This window comes from Agelaius tricolor, unplaced genomic scaffold (assembly GCF_023055355.1).
Source record: "Agelaius tricolor isolate 1412-34295 unplaced genomic scaffold, bAgeTri1.0.p SCAF_9, whole genome shotgun sequence".
In the NCBI taxonomy this organism is placed as follows: Eukaryota; Metazoa; Chordata; class Aves; order Passeriformes; family Icteridae; genus Agelaius; species Agelaius tricolor.
This window is the reverse complement of record NW_027269269.1, coordinates 43,141,993-43,162,194: the sequence shown is the minus strand read 5'-3', so window position 1 is coordinate 43,162,194 and position 20,202 is coordinate 43,141,993. Positions and strand designations below refer to the sequence as shown.

Here is a 20,202-nt window from a genome sequence, read left to right as displayed (position 1 = left end):
CACTTTTCTCCACAGTGCACTCACTGAATCTGACACAGAAAAGACATCTCAAATGACTAACACAGGAAAAAAAAAAACAACAAAACCAGGCGTGTGATGTGATTCAGCAACTTATTTCAATGCTCTGAAAAATGCTAAAAAAAAAAAATTACCTTAAGAATACCCTTTTTTATATTCACAGTCTGAATACCTTCACATGCAAAAATTAATAGGTCGGGTTAAATAATCTCCAAAGTCACTCTCTGCAGATTTTGCTTTTATTTTTCTTTTGTTCTGGGAATGCTATAGCATCAAGTTTCACCAAGGTCATCTTTCATCCAAAAAACTTAATATAATTAGTATCAATTCTACATTTTGTGAGGCTCACATTGGAAGTTATTAACTGTGTTTCAAGTGGAGTGTCAGAGAAACGAAGGGCAGAGAGAGTAATCTTTTCAGCTTCAAAGGCAGAGTTGATGACTTTAGTTCACTGGTTAGTGAGAAAGACGTGCATTTTTTATTAAAGGTGTTAGCAATACATTTGAAACTATAGGCATTTTTCTCTCTTTTTTCTTTCCTTTCCTCATTTCTAGAACTTGGCACCACTTCAGTCTTTTTTTTAACATCCTACATGGCACTGGAACAGTGGCTTTAGATGTCCTTGTTGTTAGCTATAACAATATTTAGTTGTATACTTTTGCTTGTAACAGTGAAGCACTTCATCAATACCCTGATAGCACAGAACTTGCCAAAATCTGCCTTGCCCAGTAATAAATATAAAAAAAAAAAAAATCAGTTTTTGTGGGTAGTTCCTTTAAAATACCATAAACACCTCTCTAAATAAAGTAAAACTAAGCTTTGTGATCCCATATATATACAGGAACAGTGAAGGACATTCAACAGCAACCACTTGCTTAATCCTTCTGCCTGCTGTAAGAAATCCAATATATTGCCCTTAAAACTCAACATTAAAGGTGTGCTTGACAACACCTTTAAAACAAACCAAATCAAAATCTTAATAAGATCCTAAAGATCATAGATTCAGTTCTTTCAAATGAAATTCAAGAATCAATTTCAAAGCATATTTGCAAAGCCTTCTTTACAATAAATATTTGCTTTTGAGAAGAAAATGCATATGGAATGTGAAACCTTTAAGAGTCAGTCTGTAGTTGTTAACCTTAAAGACACTGAAGTGAGAAGCAAGGCTCAAGTTTGCAACAGTGAGGATAACTAAGTGCTGAAGAGAAACACCAAGGGGAATCTGTTTCCTTAGGTCCTAAATTAAGTCTACATATGTCCTGGTGCATGCTCTTTAATAAAATAAAGGTTTCTGTGTCTCATAAATCTATGAGACAGTCAACTATACAAGAATTTACTGACCCAGCAGGTCCCTCTGGAGTGAGCAGATCACAGATTATATTTGTGAATAACACACTAAAACTACATACAGTCCCACTGAAAATTAATGAGCTTATCTATATGTAAGGTTTTACTCGGAAGAAAGGAAAGTACAGCCTATTTTTCTGTGGAGGAAATTCTTTGGATGTCTGCAAGCCATTGTCAAGCTTATGGGGCAGCACTGACAATACACTAAAAATTGCCTGTCTCTCTTAGGACTGGAAAATCCAGATACATCCACGTCAGAGCTACATGCAAGTGAGATGGGATAAACTCATTTAACCAAACTGCTTGTAGAGATGCAAATACTAGGTCACCAAAATCTCTTGAAATCAGTAGCATTCTGGCTTTTAAAGCAAGAGGTACAAAAGCCTACTTTTTAAAAAGTTATTATTTTGAAAATCATATTTTAAGCCTGAAGAGAGTAGGAAGTTAGTATGAATAATATAGTTTTCACATCTTGTTTACACACGAATGTTGAAAATCACTAACTTGAGGTCCGCACCCAACTAGAGGTCAGATGAAAATGGTCAGTGGGATATCAGTACATGCTGACTCTGGTGTAGCACTTTACACAGAGCTGGTGACACTCATGACTTCAGTCCTTCTTCCCAGGGACTTTTTTTGGAAATGCCTGTGCTTCCCTCCTAGCTGCACGTGGGGGCTCAGCAGAAGGAGAGCTAACACCTTACAGCCTGTGGCACCTGAGGTGAGTTCTGAGGCTGAACTCAGAGCAAAGGATGCTCTTGGTAGGCAGTAAAAATGCTTCCAGCAGAAGGGACTCTTAATTTGGAGAACCTCTGGCACTGCCAGTTTACAATAGAGACTGTCAGACTGCATAATTCACAGACAAAAAAGAAAAAAAAAAGCCAAAAAAACCCCTAGTGTGATCAGAGCTTAGGCAGGGAATGTTTGAATTCCTGACACATTGCTGAAGCCTCTCCGGAGCTCAGCTGTATAATGGAATCTTTATCAGACCATCAACCAATTGTGATACTTATCTGCACAGCCTTGCATTTTGGGTTAAGTGATAATCCATCAAGGCTGGAAATCATTGTGTACTTTTTAAGTTGCCTACTTCATTACTGCAAGCTGACAGCTGGATGGATTTGTTAGCACTAGAAATATTTGTCCCAGACACAAAGAGCAGGTTCCTAATATATGATATTATGATATTTTCTTTCATGTATTCAGCATGCCTGTAGCTTAATCTATGTCTCATTTATGATATTCATTTACTTGGCAAACTATTCAGATCATGAAATCTATCTTTATTTGTTCCAGAAAGCAACAGCCTCATTTCATGAATAATATGACCAAATAATGTGTAATAATGACGACAGTCTTCATCTTACTTCATAATGGCTGTTAAGCAGAGAAAATTGCCATGTTATAAATGGCACAGGTCTCTGCTTTAGTTTGTAAAGGTAAAAATTGCAAAGCACAAGTACTTTTCATGGCAATGGAGGTAAGTAGCCTCGTGTGGGTCATGTTGCCAGAATTTTTTTTGGTGGTTAGACTGTATGAGTAATGAATGTACATGTTGCCTTGAGGATTACTTTTGGATTGATATTACAAATATACGACATCTTTAAAAAGCATCTGAGAACTGGAAATTCCACACAGAAACATTTGGGTTTGATTTGGGTCTGCTCACAACAGACATCAGGGTGTTTCTGTTTCCATTTTTCGGCATGTAGTGATAATGCAGTTTTATATTTAGTTTCACACTGCATGAAAAATTTCCTCCTTCCATAACCACATTCTGCTGCTACTTACTGCCCTGTTACCTCTGAGACACAGGAAGATATCTCATGTGCATGCACCAATACCTCAAATTCCTAGCCTTAAATTTTAAAAAAAAGGCTATTTTCATATTATGTTTGTAGAACCTCTTGCTTGGAGCTGGCATGGTTTTGGTCTGTGATCACTATGCATGTAAACACATAATGTTTGCCATTATTCTAATTCTATGGGGACATAGAAATCCGTAGGAATCCTGCCAATAAAGTATGAAACTGCTTGAGAATATTTGTTTGGTTTTGGTTTTTTATGATCTTGTTTTTTGTTTTGTGTTGTTTTTTGGAGGAGGAATGTGGAAGGGAGGGGTTTAATGCTTCTTTTTTTTTTTCCAGATTATGTTATAAGAAGGTTTTCCTGGCTCTGTATCTATCAGACCTGAAAACCAAAGAGCTCTTTGAGTTAGAACAGATGCTACAAGCTCCTCTGTTGATCTTAAATCTGTGAGCTTTGAGAATTCACAGCACTAATTGCAGCACTAAGCCTGACTAGTGGAATGAAACCCTAATTAAATGGTGCTTCAGAAAAAGAACAAATACTGTGCAACCCCTAAAACGGGCACCGTGGATGACTAAGCCTCATAAAAATATTATTGTAGAACTTAAGAAACTCCAAGTCCTGTTCACAATAGGTATATTTTGATATAAAAATATCCAACAGTTTGGTCTACTAGCTGGTTGCAAATGCCAGGGAAGATTATCCAGCCATTACTCAGCTGTAGCTTGTGGATGTTTCTCCTGGGTAACAGCTCTGACCAAGACAGCCCTGCTCAGAGATTTTGAAAAAGAGGGCTGGAAAATAAGTTTGAAATCTCATCATGGTCTAACATATGTTTATCCTGATTTTTTAACACACCATCTATACAGCTGAGGAACAAGTAAATTGTAAAAATAATAGTAGTGAAAGAAATCAGTATAAAATCAAGAGATGGCAGTTCTTGAAAGATGGATGATGAAGACTTGAATGTCTAATGGAAAAAAAAATCTGAGGCACTGTTGTTTGAATCTCAAATTGTTCATCCTTCAGACAAACCTAGACCTTGGGTAAGCCACTAGGAGACTAGTGCAAAAGTAGGGAGAAAGAAGAAATAAAACCTAGAAAGTTCTACTTTTCCTACACCGTTTGAATAAACCCAGCTACAAATTAGGTTTTATGTTACTGCTACAGCTATAAAATAGTATATAAATGAACTGGCTTTTAGCTGGCTGTCATAGGAAACTGCTTTTAACGTTAGACAAGGATCATTTTTATTATCAGAGTTGAATGCAAGTAAGCACGCACAACTATATTTAAAGTACAAGTCTACCCTTATCTCCTTTGCCCCTCACATATTCTATAGCTTTTCCTTGCTTTGTTGTTTCTCTCTTTGTTAATATCTCAGCCTGCTCAGTTATATTAATCAGATTATGAGAAAGAAAAATAAAATCACAAGGAAAGAACTGGTGATATTTAGCAATTTTTGATAGGAAAAAGTATGAGGACTACAAGTACTGTTCAAGTAGTTTCTGCATTTAAGTTGCCTATAATGACGCAGTTATTCTATTAGGATTGGGTTTAGTTTTTTTTTAATAGAGACTTTAAGGTAAAACTTGGGGAAAAAAAGAAAGTAACATTTTTTTAGCTAGGATGGTTGTCATTTACACTATTAAGTAGTAAGATTTACACTTAAAGTCACAATAGTTTTCAAAATGAATGCATCCTCAAATCCCTCCTTATGCCACTGTAAACTCCTAAGTTTAGCTCCACAGATTTCCTTTAAGAAATCTTTATTTTATACCAAAGCTAAACCAAATAAAAGCAAAGTGGATTATAATAAGGCAGAGATTTCACTGATATATAAATGTGTGCATCTTTTGGCTTTGTGGTCACCTTGACAAATAAACTCTCGATCTCCCCAGTGCAGCTGCCTGGGAGCAGCATCACGTCTGTGCTGCACACAACAACTTCTGGAGATGTTTTCAGGCGTTGCTATATAAAGCTTTGAACATTCTGGTACAGTCACCATCCCAGTGAGTCAGCTGAGCCTGAGTCACTCTGATACGTGCCATCAAACTGAAAGGATCTGTCTTTTGAGATTGGGTTTGACATTCTTAAATTTCCACCTGTTTGGGTGGTGGTGATGGAGGTGAGGTTTCAGTCTTCAGCAATAAGTAAAAATAAGCAAGTTTTATAACCTCTTTGACTTTTTTTGTTCCTTGATAGAAATAGGATTTAAACAAAACAGAACAAAAAAAAAAAAGCTCTGTTTGTGTGTGTGTGTGTGTGTGATTAACATAATGACAGCCCATGGGAAGGTTTTATGTACATTTGTGTGCACAGGCTCTTTTCCCTCTGTGAATACAGAAACACAGAGCTGTTCTGACTTGAGGTGGCTTCTCCTAGACTGTTAATCACACCCCCTCTCCCCCTACAGGACTTGGAAAGATTGGCCCAGCACCACTTAAATTAACTTTACACTAACAAAGAATTTCTCCAATGCAAGCATCCCTTGTTTCACTATTGGGGCAAATCCACAATCCTCTTGTGCCTCTTCCCAATCATAAAAGGGAAAAAATTGCATGGATCCATGCACAGCTTTCACAAATAACATTACATAAATTTCATAGAAAGACTGATGTACCTACTCATACAGTGTATAATCATTCCTTCAGTATTCCTCCAGATTTGTTTCTTCTCCTCATACATTTTATTCTCATTTTGTTGTACATTCCTTATCATGGTTATTAGGCTTTAAGATACCCTTGACAAATATATAAAGGGCAATATTCCTCACTGGCATCAAATTATGTTTAGGATTTTTTGACTTAGTAGGTAATGTACCAGTAAAAGAATAATTAATTCCTGAAGGACTGTGCACAAAAACAAGCATACATTTTCTGAGAAAGTGAAAAGTTTAACTAAACAGAAAGTTTATGAATTATCATGCTGTCATCCAACTGGATCAGTAGCCTTTTTCATGTTGTTTACTAAATGCCAGGCAAATCAGGGCAGCAATGAATCACATGGTTCCAGAATTAACTGATGACTTTTGGAGAATTTTCTTTCCCATGAATTAAGGCTTTTGGTAAAGAGGAGGTACAATAATCAGAATGCAAAATGCCTTGGATTCACAGGTTCCATTGGCTTTTTACATCCTGTATCTTATACCTGTAGACATTTCATGTGACTGGATGTGAAGCAATGCATACTCAAAGTGGACTATGTAAAAGTCATGAAGAACAGAGGAATGTCTTGTAAAACTTACCTGAGGAGATTCTTAAGTATTAAGCGCTAATTTCATAACAAAAATAGTCAAATCTGTCTAGAAAGTTTATTATGCCAGCTATGGGAGACCCAGTTCAAAGATATTACCAAATAGCATACACTACTACAGTCTGTGGAAAACGTGTTTCCTTAAGACATGATCCAACAAAGCAAGACAAAGAAAAAACAAAAAAGTTTTGATGTTTGAGAATTTATGGATAGTTTCTCAACTTAATATATTCTTTCATGTCAAAAATCTTATTGTAATACAGGTGTATTAGGTGTCAAAGGAAAATATGTTTATGTGGTACTTTTTGCTCAGCTAGCAACAGAGAGTACTGAAAAACCTGATCTTCTCTGCAATGGCTCTTATGTCACTTGTACCTCTGTGGGGTGGGGTGGACATTGGAGATGAGGTTCAGTCTTGTATTTCAGGATGGCAGAACTCCACAACAGGCACTGAAAATCTGTGAAGATTATTTGTTTACAGGTCCAAGATAGATAGGGGATGAGGAGACCCAAGGAGATGCACCTTGTCCAATTCCCTCTGCCATGCAAATAAAGCACTTGGAAAGAAAGTCAGGATGAAGGAAATAAAACTTAAATAGCTGAATATCTGAAGTCACTGTCTCCCATGCATATACAGCGTCTCTGCTAAATGTCTTTGCCACTAATACAGGGAATCATTTTCCCCACTGAACTTAGAAAATGGCTCTTCATCAGTCATATTGACTTCTGCTTTGAAAGCAAAACCAAACAAGGTGGTGCCTTCAGCTTCTTTGCAGACCATATCTATAAGTTTGCTGTCCTTGTTCTTTGATCTGTCTCTCTTTCTGCTCATTTTTCTCTGTGACATCCCCTGCTACCCCCCCCTTAGAAACAGCACTCCAGTTGTCTTCCACTGTTGGCTAAAACACCAATTACTTTGGCCTTGTCCTCATTATTCATGATTAATTTCTTTATTTTTTATTCATCTAGTGTATTTCTAAACACTTTTGTTTTATTAAATTTCTCACAACTTGCTCATTTCATTTTGCACCCAGTTTCATATCTGTTTTCATGTTTCTTCCACATGATTTGCTTACAGTAACCCTGTTTTTTGTGTTTTAGTGAGGTTTGATATCTTAGACTGTTAAAAAACCTAATTTCATTAGTTTATTTTAGACTTTATATTTTATATATTATTTTATACTACATGTATAGTAGTATAAAATAATATATGAAATATAACTATATAATATAAAATTATACTACATGTATAGTAGAAAAAAATAATATATAAAATATTTTCTCTCTGCTTTGGGATAAACTATGATTTTCCTTTTAATAAAAGATTTTGAGGAAATGTACTTCCCACACTCATCTGTCCCTTTGATTATCTCCCCAACAGACTCTATCTACCACTTCCTTGAGATTGAAGTGGTCTCATCTTTTCAGCTATTTTGCTGCATTCACTTCTTTCTTTCTGGGAAAAGTGAGTGCTCATGTTTCAGCAATTGATCACCCAATTTCCTTTCTTTTACTTGCTATTAAAGCAGCATCTCTGTAAGTGTAGCATCAAATTGCATGCATTCTCCCATGTGTTAGAGCTGAAACTTAGAAGAGAATTCCCCCGTTTCAGACTGTTCTATTGATGTTGGACACACAAATAGTGAAAATGAACACTCCACAGGAAAGAAAATGAGGCCCTAAACCACAGTTAGGATATGAGACAATGCATTAAAAACATCAGTACAATCAAAACAATGACACAGTTATGACCACATACCAAGCAGAAGAAAACAATTCATGAAGGGCAGCAAACTTCAGCACAGCCCACCAAGAGCATCGTCCTTCCAGGATGTGAGCCCTCAGAAAGTTGGAAGCTTCTGTGCTTTACACAAACCACTCTTTTATAAAGACACAGAGATTCCTGTCATTCTGATCCTTTTCAGGAAATGTTCCTCCTGCAACCTCTTAGACCCTAGGTTGTTTTCCATGGTCTAGCTTTCTCTTTCTGAAGGAAAAGGACAACCACAACACTTCCTCTCTCTCCATTAAAAAAACTAGCAATTTCACATAAAAAATAATATTAAAGATTAGAAAATGTAATTTTAGGTCTGATGTCAGTTACCACATGAAGGTCACATTATTAAAATATATGTGCCCTGTGGAGGAATAATTTAGGTGATTTGATACTACAACAATTTTTATTCTTGCTAGTTAGGCAGGCCACTACAACTGACTAATAACAACACATCCAGAAAGAAAAGATGTCATAGCTGTCTTAACTTTCCTGGCCTAACTGCACCTCATCATGTCAATACTTGCAGTCTGGTAAAATAATACGATTTCCTCTCTTCTTGTGCAACGAAAGCTTTCAAGAGACCACATAGGAACCTTCTGCCATTTCATTTACCACAAGAGATTTGTAGCTACCCAGAAGATGATAATCTGCAAAACCTTCTGCACACATCTTCCCTATTTAACAGTTATCTGATCAGCCACTGAATAAAAGAGTAAAATAACCTTTATATTTTGCTTATAAAGAAACGAAGCATTACTAGAAACATATGAAAAGCTGTAACAGAAAAACCCCCAACAGATGGGGGTCAGGGAGGGGAGAGAGAACTTTTAGCTCATTAGCTCTAGTGAGATAACAACACCCCTAAATAAGGAATGCCTTAAACTGTAAAGGGCTAACAAGGGTGAAACATCACAGTGCTTCTTTATTATCAAGCAAGATTTCATCAACAGAAATTCCAGTGCTGAGACACCTAGCCTGTTTTAAATGGTAGCACCCAAAATAACCAGCCTTAAAAAGGTCACGTTTATTTAAAAATAGCTTGCTTGCATTTTACATTAAAGTTAATTTACTAACCTTAAAAAATTAAATGCAAATGTATACAAATAATTTAAGCATCCTGTCAAAGTTCACATACACACTGCTAGAGCAATGGCAACATTCAAGATCATATGAAATCTTTCTTAAGCCACCTATCTATCACCCTTTGGATTATTCTGTTAAATATGTACTCAGCTGAACACTTGCACCCTTTCTTCAGCAATTTCCATCCTTGTTAAAAAAAAAAATTCAAAATCAAAGCTCTAATTTCCTCTTTATCATGTGCTTCCCAGGCCATAACAAAGAAGGATACTGTACCTCTGATGCTGGTGGCTGTTGCCGATGTGGTTGTGCTGGCTGTTAAGGCTACATTGGTTGTGACTGTTGCAGTGGTAAGGGAGGGGATGACAGTAGTGGGAAGCAAAGTGTTGAAAACATCTGGTGAGTGGAAAAAAAAAATATAAAATAAAATCATATCATGCAAACAAAGGAGAACCATAACAGTGGTGTAATTTGTAAATACAAGTATGTTGAAAATGACTAAATTAAAACATGATTAACATAAATTATTACAGGTACAACAGGGTACCTTTAAATTCTTGACATTTATCACTCTCAATTTTTATAGTCAAGCTTTGAGTACACAGAATTTAAAACTCTGTTAAAATGACCACATTTCCACAGAACGAGAGAGTGACAGTTTAAGTGACAAGAATCCATTTCTTCACTGAGCCATTTTTAAATGTCTCACATAGCAGAAACCATATGCAGATGAAACATGCTGTGTCAGAGTGGGAGATGAAAAAAAACAACACCATCATGCTAAAATAAACACACACATGTTAACGAGAAATGGCTGTATGTTAAAACACCCACTTTCAGACAGACTCAATGAAGGGAAAAAGGGGAGAAAATTCTACTAACTATAAGAGCTGCTTTTTCCGGATTGCTTTTCTTCTTCCCACACATTTGCTTAAGACACAGTTGTCTGCTAAGATCCAGAGCAGAGTATATTTCAAAATCTTTACCCTAATTTGCTGGCACAGTCATCTTTCAGTCATCCTTAATGCTTACAATTTATTGTTAGTACACATCAGTATTTTTCTAAAACACCTTCAAACTAAAAATCAGAAATTATAATAATATTACTGATAAAAAAGCATGCATGCAAGTCAGAAAAAAATCATACAAAAAATGATGACAGCATCCTATAAAACCCTTCAGGTTTTACTCAAGCAAGTGCAGGACTGCCAGAATTAAGAGCATGACTGCTTCTCTGCAGAGGAAGCAACAACACCTGATGCAGAATGCTCCAGAACAGATCATAACCAGATGTACACATAGAAAATACTTTGATTACATTGCCAAAAGCAATAAAAACCAATAGTACTTTGCCTATAAGGTGATTGCAGGTTTTAAAGAACAAAAAACAAAAGCTCTGAAGAGAAGTAGAGAAAAGCACTTCTGAGAAGACAAAAGCATCTGACATTTTTCAGATTATTTATATGGCAGGTTTGAAAGGGAAGGACTCTTTTCGCAGCAGTTGATGGTGAGTAACCCATTCCATACTGATTTCACTGAAAATATTTCTGAAGGGTGCTATTCAGTGCAATAAAAGAGCAAAAGTATGACCCACAATCTGTCTTCCCTTGCTTTGGAAAGAAATGCAATTGGTCCCTGAGTACCATCAATTCAGACTGAAATCAATGGAAGCTGAAGTAGCTCAGAGCTTTTCAGTATTGGGCCCTATGAACACACTTCAGACACAGAATCCTTGAGTTCAGCATTGCTTAATTACTCTCTTAAGGCTTCAAAGTTGCATGCTTACCTTATTTCCATGCTGGATGACAGATCATTTTCCAAATTTAAAAGTCTCCTTGCTAGTTACTCTGTAAGTCACCTACTATTTTCTGTATTCCTCTAGTTTTGATAAAAAAATATCACTATGCTCTCTGGACTCTATACCTGTGTGATGTTCTACTTCTGAAGCCATCAGAAAACAAAGATCCATCTTTCATCTCTACACTGATTTTTAATCTGTGTACACTGATATTTAATCTAATTCCCAGTATAAAATATTCTCAAGACAGAAAAATTAGAACAGGCTTTTTAAAACCCTCACAGTTGTAGCCATATTAATCACCAGGAATAATGATAATATTACCTGGAGTGTACCACAATAATGAAATAGAACTGAGTATAACAAGCATTAGAAATAAATTAAAATGTTAAAAAGATACATGTCACATGTACTGATCTATGCAATTTCTTCTCATAAAGGGAAACTCCTTCCCTGATAGGTATCTGTTAAAAATTAAATCAAAGAGAAAAAACCCCACCTACTTCATAAGGAGAGCAAAACCTTGCTTATTAGGAAAGCTGTATACATCATTCTTGTACGTAAAACTAATTAGTGTGACTCATGGTTCCATTCATTATTTTTCTAAAATACCAATTATTCAACACTGCAATGACAAGTTATGGTTTTATGACAGAGCTATCCAAACTGCAAGCATGCTGTTTACCTATGTTACCAAATAACAGCTTTACATGAATCACTGGTTAACTTAGAACTTTCTGGTTTCTCTTGAGATTAAAGCATTTCAAAAAAGATTTCTTATTTTAAATGAAACGCTACTTAGGAAATATTCTAGCTAACATAAACTAGGATATGTCAGTGTTTTTTTACAGATGTGATCTCATCAGATTAAGAATAATGAAAACTTATATAATGAATAATGAAAGCAGATATTAGTTTCCTGATGAAAGTCATAAACTGTCATGCCAAACAACAAAATGGAAGCCTGGCAGAAGCCAGAAAATGTGTTTTCTCAAGAGGGATGCAAAAAGAAGGTTTTTTTTTTTTTGCCAACAAGCATTTGGTTTCTTTGTAGAGTGAGGTGAATTTCACTGTGCAAACTACTGCAGTCTGTCTGCTTTGCTCACAGCAATATCAGGACTTGCTCCTAAAGACCCCAGCACAAGAGAGAAAACAGGAATCAGCAGCCTGAGGAGCATCACATTGCCCAGGCAATGAAATTTAAGTCTGTTCGGGACTCTAGAAAGGTTTGGTTTGTACCAGCTTACATTCAAGGCTCTGCCCATTGGAATACTCCATTAACAACAGGAGAGTCTGCAACAGGAATGTGCAAAGTAACCAAATAACTCAGAACTCTCCAGACAACACTTTTTGGAATGCCTGGATCATATCTCATCCTTAAACCCTACTCTGGACAGCACTGATCCAAGCATTCTGAAATGATCCCCACGTTGAAAAGACCTGTGTGTAAGGCACCTGCTGAGTCTGACAGAACGACTCCTATCAGTTCTTCCAAGATTTATGGATTCTTGTGAAAACTTTGTCTTTGCCTTGATAAGGCTTTTGCATAAGAGAATACAGAACATGCAGTTCAAGAAATAAACCAGAAGCAATGTCCAGTATTCCTCAGTCTCTCATCTTGCATTGCAGGTGTAGGAAGTAAATGGGTTTGGGAGTTCCCAAAAGCACACAGACTATGGATAAAAAAAAAAATTTATAATTAATAGCACAGGCTTCTCTTTAAGCCATAAGGATCACTGTGATTCATAGAGGGTCTGCTGCTCCATTTCATGCCAGAAAAGAGAATTACAATTTGACCTGCTTTTAGTCCTGCAGGACTTTTGGTAATTTTTTTATTTTTTTTTGGATGCAAGGCAAACCTTATTTCACTTGCAAGGCACACGTTGTCACCCAGAGCTCCCTGATGGCAGCTGCTCAGAACATGCTATCATAGGGACAATGTAGATTTATCCTCTTGAGCTTTCTTGTCAGGGAGGATCTTAGCAGAATGGATTTGCAGATTTCTGCCCAAGAAATCTGTGCTGGAGGGAAACTAATTTCTACTTCCTTGTCTTGCAATTTCTGAATCTAGTTGTACACAATGTTCAGCTGAAAATGAATTTTTCTTTATGCCTCTCATGCCACTAAATACCAAGGATCATTATGACCAAGAGACCTTGCAGAGCGGAACTTTTTAATTCAAGTAGCCATACCCAAATCACGGTGCCAGATTGCTATTTCAATAATACTAAGGTATTAATCCTTAGCCTCCTGTGAAGCAGAAAATAGCTATATTTTGCAGATGGGGAGCCAAAGTAGATAGAAAAGCCATGCTCAGGAGATCTAGAAGTCAAGCAATAATTGTCTCCATTAATTTTGAAACCTCACTTCTAAACTGGATGTTTGTTGACAGACAGATATTCAGTCAAAAATCCAATAATGTAATTAAATTGGTATTAACTTCATCATCTTGCTAGCTCTGAAATGCAAACAACTCATGGAGAACTAATTGTTTCCATAAAAGCTGTTGGAAATAGAAAAGGGGTTGACCTTCATGCCAAGAGACTCCCATGGACTCTTTGTCACTTCTGTTCCACTGGTTAAACAGGTGAGGCTTGAACTGGACATTGAGTAGGAGAGATGGGCTCCTGACCTCTCTCTGGTGGCACAGGGAGATTTGAGCTGAGCTGCAAATGCTCACCCAAGAACCCTCATTTCAGTGCTGCAGAGAGCAGACTGAGCAAAGCTCTGGAAAGGTGTTCCTTGTGGCGCTGCTGCTGCTGACACACCACAGGCAGGAGCCAGGGGAGAGCAGCTAGCAGGCACCCTGAAGGCTGATTTTTAGTGGAAAAAGGAGAAACAGGTGAGCTGGGCTTGGTGTGGAAGCTGCTCTACAGCAGAGGCACAGATGCAAACTGCTTAGGAGTGGCAGGGCAGTGCTGGACCAGATCGGCTCAAAGCAGTGTTGAGCCCCACCTGCTCAAAATTTCCTGTTTGCTTCTCCTTCTTGCTTGAATTGATGCAGTGTTCTCCTTGCTAAGGCAGAAGACATCCATCCATTTAAGTGCAGAGAGTCTGGATAATTTACTCTCCCTGCCAATTTGGCCCTGAGCATTTTTACTCTCCATTTCCAAAGAAATGAGAAATGGTTCTGTTTAGTTTAGCGGGCTTATGTGAAAGATAGATCTGACCTATTGAAAATATTTGACTTTTTTGGTAAAAACACCACCGATATTTTGACATGACTGAGCACAAATCAGACAACAATAGCTGCAGCTGATAAAAATGTAAAGGCTTTTGTTTGAAGCCTGACAAAAGCTGACAGAAAAATTAAAGGACAGAGTGATAATGATGGATGGTCCTTGCTGTATTTTGACTGAGAATGAAAGAAATTTTAAGTGGTAAACTGAACTGAGTGATAACCTACCTGGGAAACAATCTCACTACTCTGTGAAAAATTTAATCAGTCTGTGATATGTAGCACTAAATAATTTAGCAAGGTTTTAAATTCAAAGGGAGCTGCATTTACCTTGCTTCAAGAAAATGGGATTGAACAAAAGAATCACTCAGCTTGAACATCATGTGCCAATAGCTCCTTAGCACTTAGACTGAATGATCATGAATGCTCATGGACACGAGGTCAAGGGGTTCTTTTTACTAATTGATTCAGATTTATGAAACTCTGAAATGGCAATTATGTGCTTGACATTTTTGCTCGCAAATCAGATGTCATTAAAAATATCCAAACCCTTTTAACAAAAGCTCCATGTAGATCTATATCTTTAGTTATACCAATAAAATCTTCGAGTGGATGAGTTCATATTGCAAGATATACAGTTGGACTAACTGGAAAGAACAATAATTTTCTCTTCTTATGGAAAGTTTTGCAGCTTGTTGCTTCATTTGTGCTTTGTTTTTCAGGTTTTTTCCCCTATTTCAAAAGCAATCGGTTTCAGTAGCAAATGAAGGAGGATGAAGTATTAAATATACAGCAAAAAAACCTGTGTCCTTCTGTTCTCAAAGAGCCAAGAAAAAATCTGCAAATCTCTGGCCCAAATTCTGTCCTTAGAAAGTTAAGAATATAACTCAGACGAACAAAGCACATTTTAATATTAGTATTTAGTACTGGCAGTATGGTGTCATCCCAAATCACTTAAAATGAGAGCCTGATATCACACTGTGGCACCTTTTACAACACATGCTCTGACCAGAATTGCTTATGAAAAAATAAAAAATGTGATGAATATGAAAAAACAAGGTGTAGTAGCAAGTTATTTCTGATTATGCTATCTCATTTGACACTGAAATATGAAGAAGTTAGCTGCCCTAAATTGTCTAGAAAGAACTCCTGTAGCGAATATCTCATTTATTTTGTGCACCAAAGCAACAGCAGGACTCACAAAGACCACAGGTGTGTGAAAGGCTGATTTTCCACAAGTAAAGCCAGGTCAGGCTCAGGGCAGATGTGAGAGCTGCCAGAAAAAAAAAAAAAAAACAGCTGTGGATCTCAGGCAGGTGAGAAGGAAGAAGCAGGGGGATGAAAGTACCTCAGGGTGGTAGGAAGACATGGCAAGGGAGGACAAGCTTGCAGGGCTGAGAGCAGTAACCGGCATTGTCTTCCCTCCTCCCTCAAGGTGCATCTGCCCAGATCCAGGTGAGCTCTCAGTAGAGTTGTGGGGCCCTGGGCCAGGAAGGCAGGAGGGGTATTTAGGGTATTTAGGTAAAACCCACCTCTGCCACCTTCTCTGGGCACCCTTGATGCCTCAGGTTTTAGCTTTTATATTTTTCAGATTTTGTACTGCTTTAGTGTGCAGCTCTAAACTTCATATTAGGGGATGGAGAGCTCTCTTCACAGAGCAGGGAGACAAAACAATTCCTTCTCTAGCTGGGGACCAAGGACAAATGATCCAAACTTCAGGCACAAGAGCATAAACAATGTGGACTGAAGAGAGAAAAACAAGAAGGATGGGACTTCATGGGCTAAAGCTATAATTGGACAATTAACTCCAATATGCTAATGGACCAGAACTTACAAAAGTGTGAGACCCTGTGATCAGTTGTCCATTTTGTGACCATTTTGGGTTCATCTTCAGTGTATCCCTGGCCAGGCTCCTCTATTACCCAAGAGGCCTTTTAATAAATACCTACTTTACTCTTGAACTCTGTCTAGTCTCTATTTCAGGTCAGCCTTCACAAGGCATCACTCTAACAAGCAGAATATGCTAAGTAGAGGCAGCACCCACCCTCCTTGCACAATCAGGATCCAAGATTTAGTAGACACTGGGACTATGTGCTTTGTTATGCTCGTGGGTGCTTGCTAAAAATTCTAATAGTAACAATAAACACTGAAAGGAAAGGTCTTTTGTTTTTCTTAATGGATATTAAGACATGACCTTTCTGCACAGCACCAGATGTTGCCACAAATTTGGCTTTGTCACCTGGAGACTGGAGCAGTCTGCTGCACTCACAGCTGGCGGAGCTGCACAGAGGGACCCCAGGAAACCTGAACTGAGCATTTCACAGGAAAGCATCTAACATGAACATCTGAGACTTGCACTGGTGGCTCATAGCTCTCCAAATGTCGGGTCTGGCCTTTGAAGCCCTCAGTGCTTACTTTAGGGATCGTTTTGCTCCCCACAGCACTACACTGAATTTGCTATCAGCAAAAGCACTCTGGCTGCAGCTCCCTTGGAACAGGGAGAGAAGTTTGCAATGAAGGCCTGGAGATGCTGGAACACGTTCCCATTTCGCTGCCCGTCACACTCATTGTTTGTCACCAGCCCAGCCATTTAAAAAGCTCCCTTGTCCCTGCTCCCAGTGAAGCAGAAGAATAAAATGTGACATAATGTACTGTCTCACAATATATTTACCTATTGCTGCTCAGTTTTGGTGGGGAAAACTCTGTTATCTGCAGCATTTGGACTGTAGGAAGCTAATAAGCTGTAATGCCTCATTTCTTAATTTCTAGTTATGCTAAAACCAGGTGACACACATAGTCTTCTAAAAAAGGATAAATTTAACAAAACAATACCTAATTATTTCAATAATTAGATCTTGAAAGTTCTTTTACTGCAAGAAAAATTGAAATTCTCAAGTAGAAAAATTATTTAATACTGAAGAATCTTTTTTAAGCCTTCTAATGGTTATTAGTGCAAGGTTTACCTCTAAGGGCAAATCAAACCAAGTATTCAACATAAACATTGAGCTTTGATGTTATGGATTTATATGAATATAATACATACAAATTTACTCCTGGAGCACTGTAAAACCTAATTTTTTCCCCCAAACTTAGCACAAGTTTTGTTAGCAGTTAAAAAAAGTCCTTTCCAGTTCAATAGTAGTAATAATAACAAAGCCTATTGTTTTAAAGGAGTCAATCTGTATTGTATAAAAGATCACCATTCTCATTAAAGTAGCTACAAATACTGCACTGAAGCTTATGCAACTTGCCTGAATTTGGTAATTCAACAGTTTAAATAAATAAAAATGAAAAGTTTTAGAGCATTGTTTGAGACCACAGCCTCAAATAAAGATATCTTACTTATAAAAAGGCGCATATATATATATATATATATATATATATATATATATATATACACACATATACACACACACACACACATATGTCTCGATTTTGTTCACAGCTCTACATTAACAAATACAGAAACAATAAAGAATGGACCTCTGCCTTGAAGATTTGTAAGACCATTTTTTGGGCAGTACAGACCAAAGTTTAGGAAAAAAAAGACAGTATTATTCCCATTTCACAGCTGGGGAAATGAACACAGGAGAATTAAGTGGAATGTCTTATATTTTACAGACTTCTGAGCCTGACAGGGGAGTTCAGAACAGATCTCCTGAGGCTCATTTTAATACTCTGCTAAAAAAATCCCAAAAAAATCAAAGCCTCAAAAGAAAACAAAAAAGCATTTAAAAAAGCAGTTGTCCTTATACCTGCAGTGCAAATTTCACTGCATTCAGGACAAAATGTTACCACAAAAGCCACCAAACATCTTGTATGAATAAAGCCAGCACAATTTTCTCCAGAAGCACACCATTCTATCACTATTAATATGGTGTTCTAGGCCCATTGCCACTGCTTAAAAATCACATTAAGGCTGTGATGCTCATTTTTATTCTTTTTAAGTAAGCAGACAAGCCATATTTCCTTGTTTTCCCAAGCCATAAAATAGGAGTATTCAAAATTAAATGAAATAAAGTACTGGCAGCTAGCCCTTGAAAACCTATAAGGAAAAGCTAATGCACAATACAAATTCAGACACCCAGCAGCCTTGAACAAAGATGACAGCTTTCTCAGAATGACACTTGACTCTTTCTGCACACACACACACACACAAATTTAAAAAGCTCTGACAGAATTGCACTGAGAAGAAAGAAAGAAAGTAAAGAGAATTTTCCAAAATTTCCTTATTATGGGTACACGTTGAAACTAAATGGAGGTAAACAGATTGCTGATCTCTATTTTATTACAGTTGCTACTTTCATTTCTCTGAGAAATTCAGGGCAGATCACTGAAGTTGCTTTAACAACTCCAAACTCATGGCAATAATTCTAAGGTTAGTAAAGAGAGATAACAGGGACTGTAATTTATTTTAAATAAGTTTATTTCAAAATAAAATCAAAGGGTTCAACACTAATCTGAAACACTTTATCACAGTGGGATTGCTGTATCTTATTGAAAATCACCTTGGGAAAGTGACTGGCACTGTGCAAGCTAAAACATAGATTTTTGCACTTCATTGCACTGTCTCTGACTAATACACTTAATTCTCACATTCCTATCACCAAACTACACTACCTGAGAAAATAAGGCTCTATCTTTCCAGCTGTCAATCTTTTTGCTCTGTTTTTTGGGGGTTTGGGGGATTTTTGTCCTCAAAAGAGTTCTCTACATGTAGTAGAATTCCTACCATGATTCTTCGGTTTTATATAACATACAACTATGAATGGTGGGATCCCTTGTTGTCAATATTGTCAAGACTTAATTTTGTTCAAATTACCCAGCTTCAGGGTGGCAGACATTTAGTACCTTAACAATTATGCCATCAAGCAGGATAGTTCACCAGTGGAAATCAAAGGGGTTTTTAATAAAGAATACTTGATCATATCTGCTAATTTATTTTAGACAAAGTGATACACAAAGCAGTGCAAAGAGATTTCAGTTCCTGCTCCAAAATGGTAAAAACCACCCAGAGCTCTCCTCCATCAGGCACATCAATGTGTCAGCATCCCTCAATCCTCCCTGCTCCCCACCAATCAAGGGCTGGGAAAGCTGCAGAAAATGTAAACTACAAAACCCCAGGGGTACAAACAAATCCACTGGTGCAATGACCCACAGTAATATCTGAAGAATAAACACTTTGCCCTCTCCTCAAGTTTTTCCCTGCCAAACTTTCTTCTGTCCTTCCTCCTCTCCTTTGATTTGTTTGTTTCTACACTTGCCATGAGGATTAATAAGGGTAGTTTCAGCTGGAAGAAAAATCTGCCTCAGGCATGAGGTTACCAAGGAAAACATTTTTTTCCTTCAAGGGAGTAAACAAGCAGCGTGGATACCAGTGGAGGGAAAGCAAGGGGTCCTGACTGAAAACTCTTGGGGTCTCTGTCACAAATGACACATCAGCTTACACCACATATCTGGAGACCTTTGCCCAGGAACCTGCCAGGAAAGTTCCTTCACATGGGGTTAGAACTTTCTCAGTGCTTGTGAGGGAACCCCAGCCTGGTCAAAGAAGTCAGGGCATTTTGGGACATCCTCATATGGCAGATTCCAAGTTTCACCAGCTTTGGTAGTAATGGTTTTAATGGGTTTTTGCTTTGTTTTTTCTCCTTGAACATGAGGATGGGTTTGAGATACACCCTTACTGTCCTCCTGGTTATCTTTGCTGTCTGCTCCCCTTTCTATGGGAATCATAGACAAAGATTGATGCCATGAGCTTTTGTGAAAGCTGCCAAAACACACTGGAATCTCTGAGACAAAGCAAAGTGATTCATGTTAGGGCATAACTAGTCAGAGTTAGATCCAATGCAGAAAGTCTGTGATAGGATTCAGCAATAAAAAACATGACCTTAATTACAAAGCTAAGAGAATTTTATTATATTGCATCAAGAATTCAAGCAG

The 20,202-nt window shown here is 37.5% G+C and overlaps 1 protein-coding gene across 3 annotated transcripts in view; it reads right to left on the bottom strand.

Annotated features, from left to right (window-relative positions):
• The window catches only part of CADM2 (cell adhesion molecule 2), a 578,437-nt gene that overhangs the window by 40,457 nt on the left and 517,778 nt on the right, over positions 1–20,202 (bottom strand). For 2 of the 3 annotated variants that reach the window (XM_071433713.1, XM_071433714.1), the window contains one exon: positions 9,563–9,682. The exons of the other annotated variant lie outside the window; for it this stretch is intronic. In XM_071433713.1, the coding sequence (XP_071289814.1) occupies positions 9,563–9,682 (120 nt within the window). The remainder of the gene's footprint in view (positions 1–9,562; positions 9,683–20,202) is intronic. 3 annotated transcript variants of the gene reach the window in all.